The sequence below is a fragment of the Schistocerca gregaria genome, chromosome 1 (genome assembly GCF_023897955.1).
Source record: "Schistocerca gregaria isolate iqSchGreg1 chromosome 1, iqSchGreg1.2, whole genome shotgun sequence".
Classification (NCBI taxonomy): Eukaryota; Metazoa; Arthropoda; class Insecta; order Orthoptera; family Acrididae; genus Schistocerca; species Schistocerca gregaria.
In genome coordinates this window covers 972,495,316-972,520,765 of record NC_064920.1, presented here as the reverse complement: position 1 = coordinate 972,520,765, position 25,450 = coordinate 972,495,316, and the positions used below count along the sequence as shown (strand labels likewise).

At 39.9% G+C, this 25,450-nt stretch overlaps 1 protein-coding gene across 1 annotated transcript in view; it reads left to right on the top strand.

Moving 5' to 3' along the window:
- The window catches only part of LOC126310771 (uncharacterized), a 186,006-nt gene extending 163,827 nt beyond the window's left edge, over positions 1-22,179 (top strand). The window contains exons 5-7 of the mRNA XM_049992114.1: positions 18,300-18,570; positions 18,669-18,781; positions 21,164-22,179. Of these exons, the coding sequence (XP_049848071.1) occupies positions 18,300-18,570; positions 18,669-18,781; positions 21,164-21,391 (612 nt within the window). The 3' untranslated portion in view covers positions 21,392-22,179. The remainder of the gene's footprint in view (positions 1-18,299; positions 18,571-18,668; positions 18,782-21,163) is intronic.
- The last annotated feature ends 3,271 nt before the right edge of the window (positions 22,180-25,450 follow it).

The following is a 25,450-nucleotide window of genomic DNA, read 5'->3' as shown; positions in this document are numbered from 1 at the left end:
GAGATCGCTCCCCACACCATGATGCCGGGTGTTGGCCCTGTGTGCCTCGGTCGTATGCAGTACTGATTGTGGCGCTCACCTGCACGGCGCCAAACACGCATACGACCATCATTGGCACCAAGGCAGAAGCGACTCTCATCGCTGAAGACGACACGTCTCCATTCGTCCCTCCATTCACGCCTGTCGCGACACCACTGGAGGCGGGCTGCACGATGTTTGGGCGTGAGCGGAAGACGGCCTAACGGTGTGCGGGACCGTAGCCCAGCTTCATGGAGACGGTTGCGAATGGTCCTCGCCGATACCCCAGGAGCAACAGTGTCCCTATTTGCTGGGAAGTGGCGATGCGGTCCCCTACGGCACTGCATAGGATCCTACGGTCTTGGCGTGCATCTGTGCGTCGCTGCGGTCCGGTCCCAGGTCGACGGGCACGTGCACCTTCCGCCGACCACTGGCGACAACATCGATGTACTGTGGACACCTCACGCCCCACGTGTTGAGCAATTTGGCGGTACGTCCACCCTGCCTCCCGCATGCCCACTATACGCCCTCGCTCAAAGTCCGTCAACTGCACATACGGTTCACGTCCACGCTGTCGCGGCATGCTACCAGTGTTAAAGACTGCGATGGAGCTCCGTATGCCACGGCAAACTGGCTGACACTGACGGCGGCGGTGCACAAATGCTGCGCAGCTAGCGCCATTCGACGGCCAACACCGCGGTTCCTGGTGTGTCCGCTGTGCCGTGCGTGTGATCATTGCTTGTACAGCCCTCTCGCAGTGTCCGGAGCAAGTATGGTGGGTCTGACACACCGGTGTCAATGTGTTCTTTTTTCCATTTCCAGGAGTGTATTTTGTAACTTTTAACAGTCAAAGTACTGTATAGCTGTCCTGGCGAATAGTGTTAGTTGCTACGATTAAGTGTATAATTCGTTTTTAAATTATCGTTTATCAAGAGGTGAAAGTGAAGTCTGGAATTCATCGGGAAAAACATAACATATCGTACAACATAACATCAATGTCTATTCTCTATTTTGCGGGAAGTTCCGCCATCTTAATCTTGACTCCTGAATTTTCGGAAGTGTTGTGCGATTCTGTCGCAGCTAAATATTTGCGACAACAAAACACCCCCGGAAATATGGATATATTCGGGATAAACAGCGAAGTATTTCTGACAAAAAAGACTAGAAATATGATTGTTGCTTGTTTCACTCCATCAGTTTAAGCTGTCCTATTAAATGCATGCCTATCCACACGGTCGGAAATTGTGACGTATTCAGAATACACAGCAACATATTCGTAACAACCTAGAATACAAATATCATTACTGGTTGTTTCACATGCAGGTGGTTTACCTTCCGTTTTTTAATCAGACTGAAGTCACAAAATCGAAGAAACGTGTTCCCACTATGTGAATAGCACCGAATGCTTTTATTACATGAATAAGAAAAAACTACAATCTATTAATTATATATATATATATATATATATATATATATATATATATATATATATATATATATATATATATATATGCAACCAGCAGGACGCGAACCTGCTTCCCTCGACAACATAAGCACATGTTTCTAACCACAAGACCGCATCGTTTATATACAAATTTGGCCTTAATATCTCACGATCTCCTCTGATTCGGCCATAACTGACATTTAATTGTAACAAAGTGCACAAAAATGACATTTGCCACCCCCCCCCCCCCCCCCCCATCCCCCATTCCCTTGCTGAAGGGTACGAGCACCCTTGACTGTCAAAACACGTAAGTATTAATACAGCAACAACTGAATAAGATGACCCGACCGGACTGGAATGCCATGAAATACTATTTTACTGGTTACTCTTGTTCCGCGCGAGCTGTCCCTAACGATAAGTCGGTAGGTTGGAAGCACTGTCATGCGAGGTTGTAATGCTGCAATAGATAGTTTCATTCACCACTGTAAACTCAACACATCCGCTACACGCAAAAATACTCAGCCAAGTAAAGCTGTCAAAAACTCTACCTCGCATGTGTCCCCTAGACTGCATCCTAATTTGAAACAGCTGAAAGTCTAAAAGTTCATTTTAATGTTCGAGGTTCGGTTTCCTACAATTTGCAATAAGTGTTTTAAAGGGTAAATAACGTATAATTTCAGACTAGCAAAATAACAAAAATGTATCCGAGTCAGTACACTAAGAACAACTATATGGAGACTCAACAAAAAACTACAGTTCTCTGGTGCAACGTTCAAGAATTTCTATTTAAGGATCATCCAAACACATACAACATTCACCCTAACAGTCACTAGCTAACACCGAACTTACGAAATCCTGTCACTATATCCTGACATAGTTAGTCCATGAACAATCTTCATTTCACTCTACGTTCAGTTGGCAGCTACGTTCGCCGAAAATACCGCACAGTCTGTTACACAGCATCTTCTGCATAATGTGGCAAGCGAAGCAACGACATGCAGTAAGGAAGGCCACTTTCACTTCATCAAAATAGCTTACCCGAATTGTCATTAAAGCCATATATCATGAACAGCTCAATTTTTAATGGGCCGCTATCTCTTGGTTCTCATCAAAACGCATTTTAGCAACATTTTAACAAAACCATCAGAGCCTACATATACATAGCAATATGCACCGGTGGTTCAGTTGTAAGTGGCCTACCGTAGCCATCGCAAAACAACTTTTTGCTTCAGATGGCGGGAACGATGATTGGCTGGTTGTAGTGATGGCCAATGACAGTTACACTTGTTGTCGCATAATTAAGAAATTCCCCTTAACTCGACACTCACACCTTCTAATAGAATTTATGTTAAATGCCAAACTACTATTCCAAAATTCGATTCCTTATCTTCAGGACTGGCATAAAAATATGGCTTCTCCAATATAATTACCACCTTTTTCACATTTTTACAGTTACGCAGTGTACAAGACACACTGCACTACTGCACAATGTTATTTCACAAGATACTCTTGATTGCTTAAAAATACAAGATTCGTTCTTCACACACAGTTACCATTAACTTCACACACATTTTAATAATATGCCAACTGTATGTTTTAAGTGCTAAAATTTTTGAGTTTCAAGGAAATTTCTGTGTTTCTAAGCTTATTAAAGATATTGTCTGGAAATTAATATGGTAAATTCATACTTTCATGTACTGCATAGTCAAATTTTCATTAATATCGGACTATGGAAATGAATAAAACTGTAATCACGGTCTGGTGTATGATTTAGTTTCTCCCTACATGCATGAATGCTGCAGCACTCCAGATGACGCAGTGCAAAGCGCCATCTGGGCCCTTCTCCATACGTCATCTGCTAAGGCCCGAAACTGCCTTTAAGACTGAACTATATGAGGCTTGTCTAAAAAGTATCCTACCTTTGACCAGAAGCAATATTTCGAATACCTGACAGGGTTGGGACCCTAATCTCCTTCAAAATAGGCCCCTTGTGCTTGCACACACTTGGCCCACCGATCCTTCGACTGCTGGAAACACCTCTGGAAGTCTTCCTTTGGAGTGGTGTTCAGCTCCGTCATTGTGTTCCGCATTATCTGTCCTCTTCTCTCAAAACGGGATCCTTTCAGTGGTGTTTTCAATTTTGGAATCAATCAGAAGTCTCAAGGAACCATGTCTGGAGAGTAGAGAGTTTGGCACACGGCTGTAATTCCATGTTTGACCAAGAAATTTTGAATCAAGTGAGTTGAATTTGCTGGCGCGTTGTCGTGATACAGTTGCCAATTTTTCTGCGTCCACATATCTGGTCTTTTGCGCCGAACTGCGTCACAGAGTCGTCGGAGAACATCTTGATAGTACTCTTTTGTCACTGTTTGTCCTTCTGGTGCGTATTCGTGATGCACAATTCCTCAGACATCAAAGAAGACGGTCAGCATCACCTTGATTCTGCTTTGCACCTGCCGCACTTTCTTCGGCCTTGGAGAATCGGCATGCTTCCAATGTGAGGACTGTCTTTTTGTTTCTGGGTCGTACCCCTACACCCATGACTCATCTTCAGTTATGACAGTATCAGTGTTGGTAGTGTCCAGAAGGTCCTGTGCAACGTCAAAACGGAGGTGTTTTTGTTTCGGCGACAACAACTTGGGCACGAATCTCGCAGCCACTCGGTGCATGTTTAAATCATCATGGAAAATTGCATGTGCAGAATCTTTACTCACTCCAACACCTTGGGTAATCTCCTCCACGGTCAAACGACGATCTGCAATCACCAAATTTTGCACCCTCTCAATAACAACTGCACTCCGAGTAGTTTGGGGCCTGCCAGAACGCTGGTCACTCTCCGCTGATATGTGACCATTTTTGAATCGGTTGAACAACTCCTTAATTTGTGTTACACCCATCGCTTCTTCTCCAAACACCTGCTGAATCTTACGATTTGTTTCGCTTTGAGAATCACCAAGCTTTTGACAAAATTTGATGCAGTATCTTTGCTGTCACGTTCAGTCATCTTCAGAGAATCGTTAATCCGACGAACACGTTGTGTAGCACCTCACTCAGCGACCGAAGGCAGCGACTGACGCGGTAGGCGGGGACAAAACCCACGCAAGCGCATAAAGGTCTCTTCCCTTACTGCATACAATGGCGCCGCGCTAGCGTCCATATTGTTTTGCGCGGGAAAATCAAAGATCGGATACTTTTTCTACATACCTCTTACATTCGTACTCCACAGGCACTAATTTTAAATAAATCGTCATTAGTAAGGTACAGGTTGCAAATAACTGTACGACAGAAGATAGGCTGTTAACAGGACCAAATGTTCGTATATGGCACCAGATGAAGGATTAATTAAAATGACACTTCAACAAACAAAACTTTCAGGGAACCAAAGCAGGAACGGTTTCCTGAACTGTCGTAAAGTTTGAGCGAGAGAAACATATGAAGGGCTCTTGAAATACGGACGAATTTTCCTACAGCAGGTGGCGCGGAATTCAAAGCGAGTACGACGGGCTGGTGCGTGAAGACGAAGACAAGACTTCCTTTACGGCGAAGAATGACACTAGGTCAGCAATTTCCGGTGGAGTTTGTTTTATTTTAGGGAATACAACACGACCTACAAGTTAGGCAGTGTGTGCAACGCCAATCAGATGCCTATTTTGATATAATGACAAATGTTACAGACTGCCTGAAGGACGTTAAAATGCCCTCGCTAGAACATCAGTCAGCAAGAAGTCTACAATAACTCTGACAAATGGTAGGAAGCTTTTCACAAACGATTCTTCACAGGGAAACAATCCTGAAACTGCCTGTACTTCTCATCTTTAAAGGCCAAGAAAGTGGCGAATAACTAAATCATTATTCAGTAATTAGTTGAAAATAGGAAAATTATCAAAAATCAGCACAACATAATAAGCATGTAATCTATGGCATAGTGGACGTCTACTAATTGTGAGGATACGGGTATGAAACGGAAATCCCGTTAATATTCGAGACGGAAGTCTACATTCCATCACTTCCACACTAATTAGATTTATATGTTTCTGTGCTGAAACCACATTTAATGACCCAGTGGAAGTAGTGTTTTGCCCCACATGAGCTGCAATCTCATCATATAAACAAAAGTCACGAAGACGCCGCCCTTGAAACTCGGTACCCTGGCTGGTAATGTATCTGTTGGCGTCATCTAGTTCCAGCTCCCTTCAAGAATACACCTAAGTCCTGTCTTTAGTTTTCATAACATTTACATGCCTGCTTCATGACCTTGCAGTTTTTACTAGCGTCGATAGCATGTCATCTGTATTTGTACACGAACGCAAACGTAACACCCGCGGTTAACCACACGCAAAACAAAAATCACGACGAGAACACGCAAGTGCTATAATCTGATTTCCCAGAAACTTAGTTCAGTAGAAGAGGAGTCAAAATAAGCGAACACGTGTGGGCAGTGGTCATAATGTTTTGGATTCACAGTGTATTTATTGTATGATATATGTGTATGGTATTTTAAGGGGTTACGATATTTTTCTATTCTCATATTCTTATATCTAATTCTTATATCAATTTATATATTCATTCTTATATTTTATTCTTATGTTTATTCTTCAAGAACATTTCGTGTATTCCCTCAGATGATACCGACCGTAGAAACATTCGAAACATGGATTCCGAACACCACGAGCATTGCGTGAAGACAGGTTTGCAGCAGTAACGTTTCTTCGTATGACTCTCCATCGAAAAAGAAACATCTTTAACATTGCTGCAGATTTCACGCGTTGGCGATAATTTCGTGGCGAACCACATACAGCCGGGTCACTTTACCGAAAACTGGCGCTTGCAGTTGATTATGGATCAAAATACAATACAGGAATTTCACCGAAAACAGTTGCAAACAATTTTCTCATTCTTTTATTGCTTTTTTTTCAATTCTTTCACCAAGCATACAGTTTGTAGACGACAACGTTATTCAATATGCGTTGGAAAACATTCGTGTAGTAATCAACTACGTACATGGGCAAATAAATGGAAAACAAAAATACGTTCAATAATCGGGTTTGGTACTCGGGGCGCAAAATTGAGAAGTCTCTGCGCCACCACTTCAGCTAAACGATTTATCCGCTAAACTTTTACCGTCCTTTTCTCAGAAACGTTCGAGTATCTACGTATAAGCCGAGACAAGTGCTCGCTTATTTTGATTCCTCTTCCACTGAGTGAAGTTTCTGAGAAATCTTGTTATGGTATTTGCCTTGTTCTCCTCGTCAGTACAGCGAAGACACAGAATGGCAAGAACAACGCCAGTGAAAACTGGATTGTATGCTGGTCTTATGTTTGGCAAAAGCCCGAATATTGGTCCAAAGTTGTACAGCAAAGAGATGTGCAATGGTTATATATGTCGTCGTTGTTCGCCGTCTTGCAACTTGTTACAATTCTGCTGCTCCCGTCAACCAGCAGGCCAAGTGTGGTCTGGGAGTGCGCGATTGGTACAAATCACGGGACGAAGGCTGTCAGACGCGATGACCTCAGCCAACTCGTGACATCCGCTGCTGCAAGAAGCGCGCCGACTGCAGGGCCTATTGTAACAGTTGAGCGTCACTTTTTTTTTTGTCCGCAAATACGATGCAGCTGGACTTAGAGATACACGACAAAAATAAATGAAGCAATGAAATCTTTTGTTGTGATCTTCAGTCGGAAACCAGCCTTATGCAGCTCTCCGTGCTAGTCTTCCCTGTGCAAGCATCTTCTTTTCTGCGCAGTCACTGCAGCCTACTCTCATTTGTGCCTGCTTACTTGGCTTTCCTCTAAAATCCTCCCCCCACCCCTTCATTACATTACCAGATTGACAATAACTTGATGCACATAAAGTGTCCTAGCAAGCTATCCCTAATTTTAGTCAAGTTGTGCAAGGGCGCCCATACGCGGTGGCAACGAGAAATATAGTGTAATCGGATGTTTTTCTTTCATGAAGAGATTTACAAGTCAGTATAACTAGGTTTTTAACAGCTTCGGAAGTGGAGGTTGTTATCGCTGCTTGCAAGTGTCATTGGTCTTCCACAAGATCAAAAATATTCCATTCTCATTTGTTATTCGAAGCACCCTACTGATCTTCCGCATTCTTCCATAGCACCACATTTCAAAAGCTTATAGTCTCTTCATGTCTGAACACTCCAGACAAATACCTTGATAAAAGAGTTCCTAACGTTCAGATTTATATTAGATCATTTTCAAAAATTATTTTTCTGTTATTGCCAGTCTGTGCCGTATATCTTCCCTGTTTCGCTCACCATCAGTTATTTTCCTGTTCAAATAGCAAAACTCATCAACTACTTTTAGTGTTTCATTTCCTGATCTAATTCCCTTGGCATAGCATTTGACTATACGCCATTACCCTTGTTTTACTTGTCTTAATGTTCACCTTACAATCTATTTTCAAGGCAGTGTCCATTCCGTTCAGCTGCTTTTCTAAGTCCTTCGCCATCTCTTGAGAGAATTACAAAGTCATCGGCAAACTTCAAAGTTTCTTCTCCGTGAACTTTAAGTCATCCAAATTTTTCTTTAGTTTCATTTACTGCCTGCACAATGTACGGTACAGATTGAATAACATCAGGGATAGGCCACAACCTTGTCTCACTCCCTTCTCCACCAGTGCTTCCCTTTCATGCTCCTCTACTCTTGTAACTGTTGTCTGGTTTCTGGTCTCTCTACAGGCTATAAGTAACATTTTCTCCTTGTATATTATCCATGTTACCTTCAGAATGTCAAGGAGTGTAATCCAGTCAACATAGTGAAAAGCTTTCCCTTTCTTTTGTCTATTTTCAGAGTTAAGTTGTAGGGTCAACATTACCTTGATTATCGCTACATTTCTCGAGAACCTCTAACTCATCCTTCCCGTGGTCAACTGTTGTTGTTGTCGTTGTTGTTGCAGCAGCTTCGTCGCGGTCATCAGTGCCCGTACATTGATTGTAGGAGACAAATTCGGCTAGAACACACAGCATGAGGGTATGCTAAAATACGACAGAAGGTAACATATTATTCTTCTTGTATTCTTTCTCACATGAGCATGCACTGTTCCGCTGAACGGTGTAATGGAACAAAGCAATTCGGCGGACTATTAAAATACTGATATCAAACCTGAAGAGCTACGAAAAGAAATGTACACAAACAACTGGCTAATCATGAATATAAAAACTGGATGAGCCAATCGACCTCTATCATACTAAAAACTTTGCCCTAATAGGCTAGATAGAAAGGGAGACAAAACACAAAATCGTAAAACACGAGCCACATTCCTCTCACTATCACCTAAAATGAAGGGGAGATCTGCCAGTAAACCATCTTGTATCCTCTCGTCGTTCTACATCTACATACATACTCCGCTAGCCACCAAACGGTGTGTGGCGGAGGGCACAATTCGCGCCCTCCCCCCCCCCCCCTCCCCCTCTGTTCCACTCGCGGATCGCGCGAGGGAAAAACGACTGTCTGAACGCCTCAGTACGAGCTCTTATTTCCCTTATCTTTGAATGATGATCATTACGCGATTTGAAAGTTGGTGGTAGTAATATATGCTCTACAATCTACATCCTCAGCGAAGATCGGATTTCGTAATTTAATGAGCAGCCCCTTCCGTTTAGCGCGTCGTCTATCTGCAGGTGTATCCCACTTCAGACTTTCTATGAGATTTGTAACGCTCTGTCGATGGTTAAATGTACCAGTCACGAATCTTGCCGCTCTTCTTTGGACCTTCTCAATCTCTTGAATCATACCCAACTGGTAAGGGTCCCATACAGACCAACAATACTCTTAAGACTGGACGAACTAACGTATTGTAAGCTATTTCCTTTGTTGAAGGACTGCATCGCTCCAGGATTCTACCAATAAACCGCAATCTAGAGTTCGCCTTACCTGTTACTTGTGTAATCTGATCATTTCATTTGAAATCATTTCGAATAGTCACACCCACATACTTGACGGATGTTACCGCTTCCAAAAAATGATCATTTATTTTGCACTCATACATTAATGGGGATTTTCGCCTTGTTACACACAGTAGGTTACACTTACTAATATTGAGAGACAACTGCCAGTCATTACACCAGACATTTACTTTCTGCAAATCCTCATTGATTTGTTCACAACGTTCGTGTGATACTACTTTCCTATAGACTACAGCATCATCGGCCAACAGTCTGAGGCCGCTGTCAATACCATCAACTAGATCGTTTGTGAAAATCGTGAAAAGCAGAGGACCTATTACGCTGCCCTGGGGCACACCTGAAGTTACTCTTGTTTCTGTTGAAGTAACCCCGTTCAGGACGACATACTGCTCCCTATCTGTTAGAAAACTTTCAATCCAACCGCATATGTCATTGGATAGACCGTAAGCTCGCACTTTTTGCAGGAAGCGACAGTGCGGAACTGAGTCGAACGCCTTTCGAAAGTCGAGAAATATGGCATCAACCTGGGAGCCGGTGTCTAGAGCCTGTTGTATATCATGCACAAAAGGGGCCAGCTGTGTCTCGCATGACCGCTGTTTCCTAAAACTGTGCTGGTTTCTCCAGATGAGCTTCTCGAGTCTAGAAAGGTCATTATGTCAAAACACAAATTATGTTCCATGATTCTACAACAAATCGATGTCAGTGAAATTGGCCGGTAATTATGTGCATCCGATTTTCTACCCTTTATATAGATTGCTATGACCTGGGCCTTCTTCCAATCCCGTGGAACTTTCCGCCGTTCCAATGATCTCTGATAGATGGCGGATAAGAATGGAGCTGTATTTGTAGCATAGTCAACATAAAATCTTACAGGGATACCGTCTGGGCCAGATGCCTGCCCGGCGTCTAAGGATCTTAACTGTTTTACTATCCCAGATACACTAAACACTATGTCAGCCATCCTTTTGTTTGTTCCATAACTGAAAGGGGGAATGGTGCTGCAGTCCTCTATCGTAAACGAGTTTTTAAAAGCTAGGTTTAGAATTTCGGCCTTCCGTTTATGATCATCAATTAACATTACTCGTACTGTCAGCAAGAGAAGGTATTGAATTATTTGTAGCGTTCTTATATTTTAGGTACGATCAAATTTTTGGGGGTATTTTTAGAATCTGCAGATAAAATATTGCTTTCAAATTCGTTAAAAGAGTCTCTCATTGTCCTTCTGACAGCTGATTTCATTTCGCATAATTTCTGTTTGTCAGTGGGGCAGTGACTACGTTTAAGACGACTCTGCAAAATTCTCTGCTTTCTCAGGAACTCCCTAATATATTTGTTGTACCAAGGTGGATCCTTCCCTCCCCTATACTTTTGCTAGGCACATACTTCTATAGCACATGGTGGACAAAACCTTTAAATTCCGACCAAAGATGCTCAATATCTTTGTGTCCCGCGGTGAATGCTTGGAGCTGACTATGAAGATATTCATTAATGACACTTTTATTTGCTTTCCCAAACAAGAAAACTCAACGCTGTTATGGTCGCTAATACCCTCTTCTAGATTAACTTTCTCAAAAAGATCAGGTCTGTTTGTCGCCAAGTTATCTAATATGTTCCCCGATGTTGTATGTTGAGAGCGCTCCTAGAATAACTTCACAAGAATCTTTGCTTCTGCCCCCTGTGATAAACGTGTAATTTTCCGTCAGTGGATGCTAGACTAAAGCCTCCACCTATAACTAATGGATAATTTGGATATTTACTTCCTATGTACTCAAGACTTTCCCTGAAACGTTCTGCGACGTTTATTGCGGATGCTGGTGGTCTATAAAAACATCCTAATACAATGGTCAATCCTAGTCTGATTGACAGCTTTATCCAGACTATTTCACAGTCCGACGCAGTATCGATCTTAATTGCGTTTAAACAGCTTTTAACTGCAATGAACACACCACCTCCCATAGTATCAGCCCTATCCTTCCTAAACATTGTCCAATAAGAGTTCCAAATTTCACTGCTTTTTATGTCTGGTTTCAACCAGCTTTCGGTACGTAATACAATATTGGCATTGCTACTGTTTATTTCGGAGATTAACTCGGGGATCTTGCTACAGACACTTCGACAATTTACTAACATGAGATTAAGCATATTTAAATCCTTTGGAATGACCTGTTTAGGCGAACAAACAATTTTTACAGTTGACACACCCCCATCAGTGTCATGAACTGATAATTTTTCGGGCCAGCGGTACGTTCCATAAACTACAATCAGTACAATGTGGCGAACTGAAAACAGTACACTATATGCATCACAAATGGGCAGTTCTTCACGTCCGAGAAGGAAGCCATGCATCAGAGCCCTGTGTCCTATTCAAAGTCGTGTTAAATAGACTTCATCACTGCAAACTGACTGGAATGAGGTGCGCCACAGCCTCACAGTCCCTTTTATTGATCGCAACTTATTATCCGTTATGCCCAGCCTCTCTTCCTCCCAAAGACACATGACAGACCTTGACAGCAACCTGTGGTCAGCTTCTCGGTCACGGGAACTGACAACGGGCGGGGGAGCAGTGTGCTGACCGCATTCCCCTGCGTATCCACATCTAGCGATCCCCAAGGGCTGAGGATGACACGGCAGCCGGTCGGTACCATTGAGCCTTCAAGGCCTGTTCGTGCAATGTTTGGTTTATTTGGGCCGGCTTCTATCAGGTTTTGCATTCTTTTATGAATTATTTAAGTCACTGTTTTGCAACTTTAACTTACTACACTGATGGTTCAGCGATATTTACATCTGATAGCACCTGCCCCGTTTGGAACAGGAATTATTACTTTCTTCTTGTAGTCCGAGGGTACTTCACCTGTCTGCTAGTGAAAAATCCTTGAATCTCTCGTAGCGTTAGAATATATCTTTCAAAAGAAATAGAGAAAACTAGAACTGCAATGGAAGTTTTCCAGTAGAGTAGATCACATACTCTTACACACGCTGTCATTGGTTGCCATTTAGTCACACAGAGGGAAGAAAATAAAAAAAATATGCGTAATGTTTCCATTAGCTATCCTCAAAACTGCAAAGGAGATTATGCAGGAAAGGATTTACAGAGCTCCCAGAAGAACCTCACAATGGTAGGTCTGCCGGCAGAGCTTCCATTCTCGGGTAGATGGCAGTTGTGGTAGGCTCCACTGCATCCCATGCTTGTGTTGCGTCATTGGCAGCGGAATTTCTGTGGTATCCCAGTGTGAAAGGGCCCTGAAGCATGCATAATTCAGATGGGCTGACACTTAGGGCGCTGGGAGGAAAGGTGGCAATGACAGACCACAATTTGAAAATGCACATAGAAAAGAAAACAAATGTATTGATTTTGCATTACGTTGGGAAGGTACTACTAACAATGAAAAGAAACTAGTTCCACTGAAGCTTTTGCTGTTTCTGGTAGAAAACAACTATAGTCTGATGAAAACTGCTTGATAGTTGACACTTCACATGTTGGAGGTGTCTTCCTCCAATCATTGTCACTCCCGAACTGTTCACTCTTGTCAAACTGCCACAACAAATTGTCAGTTCACTTCCAATTCCTTGTCTGGGTATTTTTTGTTGTTGTTTTTGGATCCTGAATCCTGGATCTGGCCCTTTTATTTTGCATTTCATCACACATGATAAACACATCCAAAACAACACTCTCAGAATGATGGCAACAAAGTAACGTGCACTTCGTACATAGCACTAGCCAAATACTACCAGATTCTTTTGCACAAGATGCAGTTCGGCTTCACATATTCAGTTGTTATCACCGCAGAGATCAGCTTACAGCAGGTAAACTTCATATGACACAGCGTGAACTTGAACCTTTTAAGGGCAGCAGATGATCATTGCAACTGGTTGTAGAGATCAACAAATATATCAACATAATCGAAACATTTTCTGTAGTGCAGTGGTGTAGCTCCAGTTTGAAATGCAGGCAGTTGTGGGTTTGAATCCTGTTGGGTTATATTTTCTTATATTTTTAAATTTTTATCAAACTAATTCTGATTATTATTATTTTCAATTAATTGGTTTCAATGTAATTTTTGGTCTTTTGTCGCAACATTTTCATCATGGTATTGACTTTTTTATTTACTCTTATGTTTCATCCTATCACTCTTTTTTCATTTAGAATCTGCCTGTCACCTATAACCTGTAAATGAGTCCCAAATAGGACTGTTCATTGGTCGCTATCACGTCAGATTGCTTAGCAAAAGAAGGTGTTATAGTTCACTTGTAGCACAGAAACTGAATTTTTTTCTTTCTTGAGTTTGCTCGTACAGGACAGCTTTAAACAGTGAGCAAAGTGAGTGTGATTAACAGTTCTGCTGCAGGTTGCTCACTGCCATTTTCTTGGATACATTGTGCATCAAGGGGTTGTAGTTAGGTTAGGACACAAGTGTACATTCAGGGCTACAGAATGTGTTGTCTGTTGCAGTTCAGTCACTGTTCATTTAAAATTAGCTGTGGACAGAGCATCTTGCTTTCCTGCCATACCTGATGGCACCAGCTTCCAACATCACTCCGAATTACATGAAGAACATTTCAGAACTGAACAGTAGTCAATATGGCATCACTGCAGCGCCAGTTCACAGATGTTAACTATCATGTAATTTTAAACAGACTATAGAGTAATTACATCCAAACATTGCACTCCGAAGGTACATACCAATGGTGGTATCTATTTTTTCAGATGAAAGTTTGTTTTCTCTTTCAAAAGTAATTAAAAATTCTCACTGGACTACTACTCTGAAAGGAATAACGGTACTTGTGCCTTACCTGGAATGCAAATTGAAAGCAAAATTGTAGACAAGATTAGTTCTAATAATGTTAATTGATGACTCTGCTGAAAAGAAGTAAGGGTATACTGCTATTTTGATAGTTACATTTATTTTCATTATTTCACAATGAAATACATTTGGTTCTTTTCTTTTTGGACCAGGTAGGTTGAAGGGGATACAAGGTGTGGTAATTTGGTGTAGGTAATTAGTAGTGGCTGAAAGTACAACAACTCTTTAGTTTCTTCAGCTACATTTGGGCTTCCAGTACAAAAGAAGTTTGTCATCTGAAATTGGAAGAGTAGAGCCTAATCCACTGGTATGTCACAGTAGAGTCCAGCACACTTCCAAAAAAGTAGATTGCTAACAAAAGTGATTAAAAGAAAAGGATCTTGCTGTTAGATAGTAGCCATGGCAGGGCTGTGGGCCAGATGGTACAAGACAAATTAGGAATAGGGTAATTACCAGGCCCAAGTATTGAGAAGCCAATTGCTAGTCCTATCCAGGTTACAAAGGACGTAGGGAAGTTGTGCAAGGGTTTTATCAAAGAGGGTCATGTGATCATAGTAAAAGGAGCAGTGAGCAGGCTGACTAAAGACAGCAATTACAGCATAAGGGGTGACCTGGATGGGATAGAAGTAGCAACTTCACACAGAAGCACAAGTTTCATGGAAGTCCTGCATCACCATGACTGCCCTGGGTCAACATTCTTGTGAGCTGTGAGAACATGGGGTTGAGCAAGCTACTGCTCATGTAAATGAAAACATATTTGAAGGTCACTTTTGTACGTTTCCCTTGAATAAAGACTGATGACCATAGATGTTAAGTCCCATAGTGCTCAGAGCCATTTGAACCTTGAATAAATAAAAAACCATGCCTGATAGCAAAAAAGTATCCCAGTACAAAACTTAATTACATTAAATTTCCTACAAAAATGTCCTCTTCATTTTTTTCTGTGGAACTATCAGTTTGCATGTAGTGAGTAGGAGAATATGAAAATCTCGTGCATTGTTTTTGAAGGTGTTGCAGGTTGCGTAAAACCCACAAGTAGGGGCAACTGAATCACCTTGTGCATAAAGACAGAAAACAAGTTCAAAAACATTGAGACAAGTAGATTTTGTAGTTATCAGCACATAGAAGTGTGCACTTGTGAATTAATACTGAAATGCAGATCACTTTCAGTTGTAACTGTGCATAGATCCCCACTGGGAAATTTTAAATTTTTTGTGATGTGTATGGATTCTTTACCATGTAGTTAACAGGCTGTGATGATTTCAATGTAGCTTTCCCAGAGAACCCGGACAGTAAAATTAACTGAAAACCTTATTTGGATCCTACAATTTGGGTTCAGTAATTACATTTCCAACACAGATATAAAGACAGCAGGACGCTAATTGATAATGTTTTCTTTGATGAAGCTCAAAGCAAGAAAATAACTGTATGCCCTATAGCAAATGTTCTCTCTGATTACAATGTACAATTGTTTAGGATAAATAAGATAGTGCCTTACAGTATAGATTCCCCTCTCTGAAAATAAGTTAGAATAATTAATTATGCCAGGACAATTATTTTTAAGAAAAGTTTACACAAAGTGATGTGGGATGAAATTTATAGTGATTCAAACACAGACACAAAATTTGATCTATTCTGTTATAAATTCATACCATTATTTGAAAATGTCTTTTCTCATAAACCAATTAGACAGGACATTGAACAGCCATGAAAAAATCATGGATCACTAGAGGGATTAAAGTATCTTGTGAAATGTATCTGCTGGCAAGAACAAGTATAGATTCTCTAGCAGCACACTGCAAAAACTACTAAGAACAGTTCTCCCCAACACAGACCGAAGTCTGTATGAAATTAGTGTAACACGAGACATGATAAAAGGTTACATAGAAGAATAAAACAGCTGTTGTTTTAAATGAAAGGGCTGTAAATGGTTTGTCAGGTAGCAGGTGTGTTTAATAATCATAGTTCAAAATATATGTACAAGCAGTTCAAGAGAAAAATCAAGTAATATATTGCAAAAGCTACTCATATAAAAATCAATCATACAGGTGGCCCTATCCATTTACCCTTCTAAAATTAAGAAAATTGTATAGTCTCATCTAGATCTGATGGTGTTTCCATCACAGTGTTAAGGACTCATTCTAATAAGTGCTATCTTTTCTTAAGTATATAATGTGTCACTATACCTCAAAGTAAAAGAATTTCGTGTCTGATGCAGTGTAGTAGTAGAGAGCAGTGTTGCCAACATGCTACCAGCCACGCTTGACAAGGTTCTACATGCACCTACAAAACCGGCAACACAGCAAACATATAGCACTCAAAAAGAACTATGATTGGCTGGTGGCTAGCCCCTATCATTCAACTCATTGACACATCAGCCACAAAGTTATTTTAATCAATTTGTAGCTCAAGGTAATTACCCAGAGAGATTGAAATATGCAAAGAAGTCAGAAACTACCAATCCAGAATGATATCCTACTTGAGTAATAATAATATCCTTAGTAAATTACTGTTTGGATTTCAGAAGAGATGATCAACTGAGAATGCCATTTACATGTTCACTCAGCAAATTTTATGAGTATTAAATAACCAAGCAGCACTTGTTGGTAAATGCTGTGACCGATCAATAGTGTTTGGCCCTGTGTATCACAATATCCTGCTAGATAAATTTTTCTGAGGTCTTATTGAACTGATGGTGCAGCCACCAATTTAACAAAATGAATGCAGAAAGTCGCACTTAATAATTCAACCAATGTAAACAGGGGAGACTCTTCTGACAGGGAGAAATCATTTGTGAGAATCCACAAGGCTCAATATTTGAGCCACTACAGTTTCTCATACATATGAACAACCTTCCATCTAATAAACAGCAAGCACAATTAGTTCTATTTGCAGATGACAAAAATTTTTTAATCACTCCAAAAATACAAACATCAACAAAAGAAATGGGAATAATGTTCTTAAAAGTATTATTGAATAATTTCCTGCAAATAGTCTCACTCTCAATTTCAAAAACACACAACATTTTCAGTTCTGCATATCTGGAGGTACTACATCAACAGTAAACATAGTGAATGGCAAGGAAATGATAAGTATTGCAGAAACTTCAGAAATTTTAGGTGTCTGTATTGATGAGAATTTAAACTGGAAAAAAAAATTAACTTCCAAAGCAACTCAGTTCAGCCACATTTGCACTTCAAATCTCTGCAGATCTTGGGAATAGATAAACACTTTAGTGAATATATGCTGTATATTTTCATTCAATAGTATCTTGTGGAATAATGTCCTGGAGTAACATATCTTTAAGAAAGAAAATTTTGGTTTCTCAAAACTGTGCTTTAAAAACATGTGGTGCTCACCCAGAAACATCTTATATATATCTGTTTCAGGGGTTAGATATTCTGACTACTGTTTCCAGGTATATTTATTTCTCCATGAAGTTCATTGTAAATAACACACTACAGTTCGAATGGAACAATGATGTAAATTACTACAATACCAAAGATAAAATTACATTTATATTCCACAATTGTGTTGTCTTTAGCACAAAAAGGTGTGCTTATTGGTGACACCAAAATTTTTGGTCATTTACTTTATGTCAGACAGCAAACTTAAATCTGAAAAAAAACTGAAAATGTTTCTCCTTGACATCTCCCTCCCTTCTGTACAAGAATTTCTGTTTATGAATGTGTTGAAGGCAGTGGGTATAATTTGCTAATTCACATCTATATGTTTTAGAAAAAAGTCAGAAATTAGCCATACTTACATGAATGTGTAATACGAACATAAAATGACTCATTGCACACCATAACGGGGAAAGGGGGGCCGGGGAGGGGGGGGGGGGGGGGGGTGGCAACAGGGAGTGACATGGAGTACATACTGTGATCCCCCCCATAACCAAACCCCAGATCTGCATCTGCTGTGATAACTATGCAAAAACCATCATCATTGGTAATGTAATTTTCCTTAAAAATAAAACAGAAAAGCTGAAGAATATAATTAATTTTTATTTGTCAGTAGTTACAAATTTAATTAACAAAGTAGTTATAAGAAAAGTGGTTGTCACTTTGCTAAAATATATGTTTAATGAAGACTTTTTTTTTTCTTTTCTAGCGATTGCGCCACTTTGCTGACTGGTCAACAAATTCTCCAGAGTTTCACATTCTCCATGAAGTGCAAAATGGCTTTGTAGATACATTTATTAAATCCAGTCTGTACAACAAGCGTTTTCTGGACACTACGTCAGATGACAGTGAGACAGTGAGTCTTGACCACTGGCTCATACAGTGGAGTAAATTAGTGAAAAGTGCCCAGAACTTGTATGACTTTCCTCTCTGGCTGCAGTACTTTGCAAAAATTATTTTCCTTGTAATGAACAGAAGTGGTAAGTTTGAGTAAACAGTTAAGTTTTGAGAGATAATGTATGAAAATGAAATATTTCACATACTTGTAGGCATTTTCAATGTAAATTTTTCCTTGTAGGGTCCGGGATCATCTCAAAGGATGAACTCAGAATATTCTATTCATCTTTTCTTGGGTTTGAAAAAAAAGCTATTGATGAATTCATTGACTTGGCATACGACAATCTGACCTCGGTAAGTTACTATTGGACATTTTACTAACAAAAGGATAATTGTATGCACAGTTATATATTGCTTAACACATTACATTATAGTGGAAATATTGCAAGAATTAATTGAAAGATAGGTAATAAAAGAATGAGAAGAAAGCTTGTGATAAGGAACATTGCAGAAGCAAATGAATAATATTACTCTAAAACAAGGAAATCGAAAATGTCTCTGAATCTTTAAAATGAACAAAATGTTACAGTTCTTAAAGTGTTTATTAAAAATAGAAATTTCTTTCATTTATTAGATCTGTTTTGGGCTACAATATAACACATTAGCAATTAGAGGTTTATTCCCTACAACTTACCATGACATCCAGATTGCACCAGACATGATAGCTACCTCCTGAACCATAGTAGTAAAATTGCTGTATAATGATGGAGACAAAAGGATAATTTCTATTGATGGCTCAATTTCTCTACCTCTGAAAATATTTCTTTCCTGGCTATATGGCCTGTGAGAATTTCACCTAGAACAGCCTAATGCATGCTCACAATGTGGCTTGCAAAAAGACTATTCAACAGATGAAGGTTTATTTTAACTCCATGATTTGCATACTTAGGAGGTTTGTCCATAAAATAAGGTTCCCAGTTATCTTTCACAATGAGAAACATGTTTATTGACATTGAACAATATAGAGTGGAAGCTTAGACTTTTGGCATAGCTGCTACTGAGATCAATGCATTTTTGCATGCAGTGTACCATCTTCTGTATGCCTACATCATAGAACTCTCGCACCAGCTCCTCTCCAGTTGTCTAATGTGTCCCACCCAAGTGTTTCTTAAGTTCAGGGAAGAGACGGAAGTCACATGGGGCTATGCCAGGCTGTAGGGGGTGTGTGTGATAGTATCCCATCCAAATTTTTTGATAAGACCAGTCGTGACGTGGACAATGTGCAGACAAGTGTTCCACTGATGGAAATGCATTCCCTTTGTGAGCATGCCTCTCCTCTTGTTTTGGTAGATTGTTGTACTGGAAGGCAGGACTTCACACAACAAAAACCTCTTTCTATCTGAAAACAAGCTGGCACACAGTGTTCATTTAAACTTCTGCGGCTTCAGTGACACTGGATGTTTCCACTGATGAGATTGTTGCTTTGTTTCCAGTGTTGTGTAGTGAACCCAGGTCACATCCTCAGTGACAATAGGGTCAAATAATTCCTTGCCTTCAGTTGCATAGGCCTGAAAAAATTTGCTGGCCGATTCCACACATTTCTGTTTGTGGTCTTCCGTAAGCATTCTCGAGACCTACCTTGCACAAATCGTGGCATATCCTAAATGATCTGTAAAACTTTTGTCAATTGTGGTCTTGCTAACATCAGGAATCATCTTGCAGAGCTCTTGAACCATCCCACTTCAATCTTTCAGCATTGCTTCACAATCATTTCATCCAAAACAGATGGCTGTCCAGAATGCTGTTCATCATGGACATCTGTCTGTCTGTCTTTTAATTCCCTGCACCATTTGCACACATGTTGTATGTTCATGCATATTTCTCTGTAGACTTCACACAGTTGGGAATGAATGTCCACTGGCGAAGTCTTTTTTGCACACAAAAAACGAATTACACAGCATAATTCACACCTGGCCTTAGACGCAAATGAGTGCTCCAGCTGCCAAGCCAAGACTGAGCATTGCAGACAACTCGCTGGTGTGGGAAATGGGAAAGGGAGAACCAAGCTATGCCAGCATTGCCGGATTCCATGTAACAGCATTCTTCACATCTGCAGGTACTTGGGAACATTATTTTAAAGACAACCCTCATATTTTTATTCATCAAAATTCAGCTTAGTCATTGTCCTTTCATCTTTCTTTCCCTGCCACTTATCTCTTCCATGTCCTTCCCACTTGCTCCACCTGAGGTAACTACAGCTATAGCAACGAGAAAATCATCAACTTGTTTATGTGCCTATCTGTTGACCAATAGGCCTCTGTATGGTGAATGGTTGTCAATACTTAAGGCAACTCAGTTTCAGTTATTCATTACAGCTTGTCTTCTGAATTAAAACTGAGGTCTCTCTTTTCAATAGAAAATACTGTAATAGCTCATTAAAACAAATAACATTTATAATTACTGTGTTGTCAACACAACAGACGTTAACCCGTATTTTCAATTCTTCCTTCCTTGCAGTATCTGGGTATCAAAAATTGGCAATAAAGAAGTAAAGAGGGGTTTAACAAAATAAATGGGTAGAATATGTACCAGAGAGACAATGGAAGGCTCTGGATAAGAGGCAAAAGCAACCCATGATAAAAGTAGATTTCTATCATATAGTCTTAATACAAACATAAGCTTTCAAGTATGTGTAAATTTCATAGAATTAACTGGTTTCTTTGTTTGTTTTTTCAGAATGGTGACTACAAACTCCGCTACTCAATTTATCGTTTGTGTTTCTCGAATTTCCTGTTAGGCCGTTTTCCTCACGGTCCTGGACAGTTCTTATTTGGAACATACGAAGGAGAAACTAAATACTCAGCAATGTTCCCAATTGACTATAGTGCAATGAACAGCCCACCTGAAGCTCTTGAACAATACAGTCCACACAAGAAAAGTAATAGGCACTCAGTTATTGTGTAAAGCACACTATTAACATAAAAAACGTTTGAATATGAAATGTATAAGGATAAACATAATGAGCTTTATGTTTTTTTTGCGAAACTGATAAATGTTTTACTGGTTTCCTAAAAAATTGCCTAAGCGATAGACAAGACAATCTCTGTAAAAGACTGTTGTTGTGTGAGCATTGAGGTGATGAACTATTGTTACCAAAATGAATAATCACTTGTTGAAGTGTTTGGTGCAAACTGGTTTCTCATTCCGGAAGCTAACAGAGTAAAACAAACACTGACTTCTGTAACCTCAAACTACATTCAGTATTATGAAAATGATATTTTAGTGCACAAATAGTTTTGTAGGTTATTTCTTTTATTAATGAATGTACATTCCACAGATGATATGCACAAGTCTTATGAAATATATGTCATGCAAGGTGCATATCTTGCTTTTATCTCAGTTGTCAATGTAAATACACATTTCTTGTTACACATAATAAGTATAGTGTATGACAGATCACAAACGCCAACTCTTTATGATATGTAAGATTACAAGATATTCTGCGTGTTGTGTCTATAGGTTTCTGCATTGTTACTTAGTGTCACAGAATTCACTTACATAAAAATGTTATGACCTTGTACTCACTGATAGCATATGGATTTCGAAAATGACAAGTTTTATGGTAGTGATGAGGTTTATGCTCATGTTTTCCATAACTGTATGTTAGTCTTGTCACCAAACTGTTTCCACCAATTAAAATGTAATATTACACTGTTGTCAAAAGTCACTATTAAAATACTGTTATTTTCTTACTGTTTGTTTTGATGGCAGAGTCACCTCACTGCTCCCTGGAAACATCACATGAAACTTTTTGCGTAGCTTACTCATTTACTCTTTTGCAGTTATAACCTATTCTGCTGGTAAGCAGAAACCAACCATAAACATTATTTTAATACATTTGAGTAGAATATACCTACCACTTGTATCACATTGCTATTATAAAACAACACATTCCTATTAATCCAAAACTATAACTTAACAATTAACCCTTCCATGAGTGATTTTTTTTCTAGTGACTCCATGAAGTTAATTTTTCTTCAATTAGAACTGTGATCAGTTGACTATATTTCTTTTTTGCCAATTTTATTTTTGTTATTTAGGAGTGAGCAAAACCTGTGGTGGCCGTTTTGTGAACTGTTATTTTGGTGGAAAGTGTATTTTCCAATGCAGAAGCAAAGCTGATCTCACAACAAACAGAAACTCATGTTGTGGCAGTTTTTCATACACATGGTACAGTGTACTACCACAAGATATTATGCATAAATACAGATGGTAAAGTGTATCAAAAAAAAGTATGCTTCCCAAGGGGACATATTAATTTTGTGGTGTGCATACTTTCCAGGGGCCTTTAAAACAGTGTTATTTGGTGGGACATATTCTTCCCACAGCCTTGAAAGTTATATTTCACAGCAGACACTACAATTGTTGCAGTGGACTACCACTTAATGCCAGGATGATACAGAAGTGGTAGTCCCTTAAATGAAGAAAAAGAAATACACTTAGTGGTAAGTATGTCCCCCACAGCCCATGAAATGCTTAACCAACTACCCACCTTCTACAACTTTCTATTCACTACAACAATTAGCATCACTGCTATCATTATCGACAATTTTCATCTGCTAGCTCATTTATCAAGGTTACCATTCTTAGTAGTACACATTCATTCATATCCTGAAACTTCCATTGAACTCAACAGTGCTACATGTCACACACATTTTCATTATTGTAATCAATACTATGATTCGTAACACAGGCACCAAACCACACTTTCAAACTGTCAGCTACGCGAAGATTCTTGTAGATAATTTCTTTTCTGATTGCTGACCTTAATTGTTTTCTGTCCATCTGCATTAATAGGGAGAGTACCATTATTCCGTGTAGGTGAATCTCTTGTGAGGGTCTTAAAATGGAATTAATGCAGTAGTGACTAGTTCAGTAGCACAGAGTGTTGTGTTACAGGAATTCGATGAATGGAATAAGATTTATTTTCTTTCTGTTCTTTTTCCTAAATTGAGACAGTCAGTGACTGAGTTTCACAAGTTTTGATGAGATATTGACTAGTGTTCTTCATGTACGTAAATATAGCAAACAGAACCACTAAAAGCAAAATAACAGCCAGTACCCAAACCAAAAAAAAAAAAAAAGAATTCAACTATTAATGAAATAGGGTATGTTGCTTTCAGAATAATAATTGATGTTCTGTAAAAGTGAAGTATGACATCAAAATTTAAGAAGTAGAGTATACATAAATTCATTCATCATGTTTTTTATATACCATCAATAAGAATGTTTGAGGCTGTGGAACAAGTCAAGGTAACACATTAATCTGTTCAACTTAAATTCATTTGCTAATGTCTTATGGTGCAACTCATCTTTTAAAAATCAAGTTTTCATTGTACAGACATACAATAAAAGAGTAGTATTTAGGTCATTTATTCAGTATTCCAGCACTGCATGTTACTCCCCACTCTTTTGGCTACAAAACCCTATTTTTCAATCTAATCTCCATTCAATGTGATGGTCTTACAGCACCTTACTGGGAGGGCTTGTATGCCCACATGGTACCACTCTGCTGGTCGACGTTGGAGCCACCTCACCGTCATCAACATACTGCTTGTTGTAGAGTGGCAAACAGACAGAAATCAGAAGGTGCAAGATCCAGGCTGTAGGGTAGAGAGTCCAGTTGTACATCGGGGTGTTTTATTGTGATCGATCGACTACCTGAAATGAGAATGTCCACAAGCCACTACACTGCAGGAGTCACAGCTGTGTGCGGCCATCTGGGACGTGGAGATCATACAGGTTTGCATTACCTTGTTGTAGTGGTGACAGATGCTTCATGCAATGACCCACTGTACTTTTGTTCTCTGTAGACAACCTGCAAGCACCTACTAATATTTGCAATGCTTTGGTTTTCCAGCATATACTCTATAACAGCTCTCTGCTAAGAATTCATCTCCATTACAGACATGATTATAAAGGCTATGTGAAGTGCCATCGCCCATCAGAAGTTCATGAAAGTATAGGGATGGAAGCAGAAATATTGCACAATGCCCCCCAATAAACACTATTTTTTTCAACCAAAATCCACTGAGGAAAAAAAAGTATTGCATTACTTCAATCTTTGGCAACTGAGGACACACAGCTTTACTGATATCTATGTGCCTTACATGGATGAAGCTGTGATGTAACTATTGGCCATAATCCTTGCTGATGGACTGATGATTTAAGCACTAACATGCTCAATGACAATGTTATAAGCAGTGACGTGAAGAAAATTTATTTTACTGGAAGTTTATCAGGTATAATTGATTGTATAGTCTTCATTTGCTAAGTATAGTAACGGCGCGCGCGCGCGCACGCGCACACACACACACACACACACACACACACACACACACACACACACACACACACGTATGGCTACACAGTGGCAATTGAATACACAGTGCGGATGACAGGGGTTGTTTCAGGTGGAGTTAGTAAGGAGAGCAATATGGGAAGTGGGAGGAGTGTTGGCGAAGGGTGGCTGATGGCTGTGGCAGCTGGAAGGAGGCAGCAGGTGAACAGGATAGGAATATGACAGGGGCAGTTAGCAGGTGTAGGGGATAAGAATGCCACACGGCACCAGTGAGTTCATACAGCACAACAACAACAACAACAACAACAACAATGAAGTATGAGGCTTTGAAGGAGTGGATTTTGAGGGGGGATAGAACGCAGGAAAGAGAGAGTGTAGAGAAGAGAGTGTGGTTTAAAAATGAATGAAGTTAGTGTCCTGTGGTGCAGTGGAGCTGGATGTGGAGCAGACGGCCAGCAGAGATTGAGGACATGAGGATTACAAGAATGAAGTATGTGCTGCATGGACAACTCCCATCTACAGAGTTCAAAAAAGTTGATGCTGGGGTACGGATCCAGACAGTGCAAGTTGTGGAGCAGTCTTTGAAATTTGGCATGTTGTGTTCAGCAGCATAGTCTATCACTAGGTGGTTAGCAGCATACTGGCCTTAGTTTGGCAGTGAC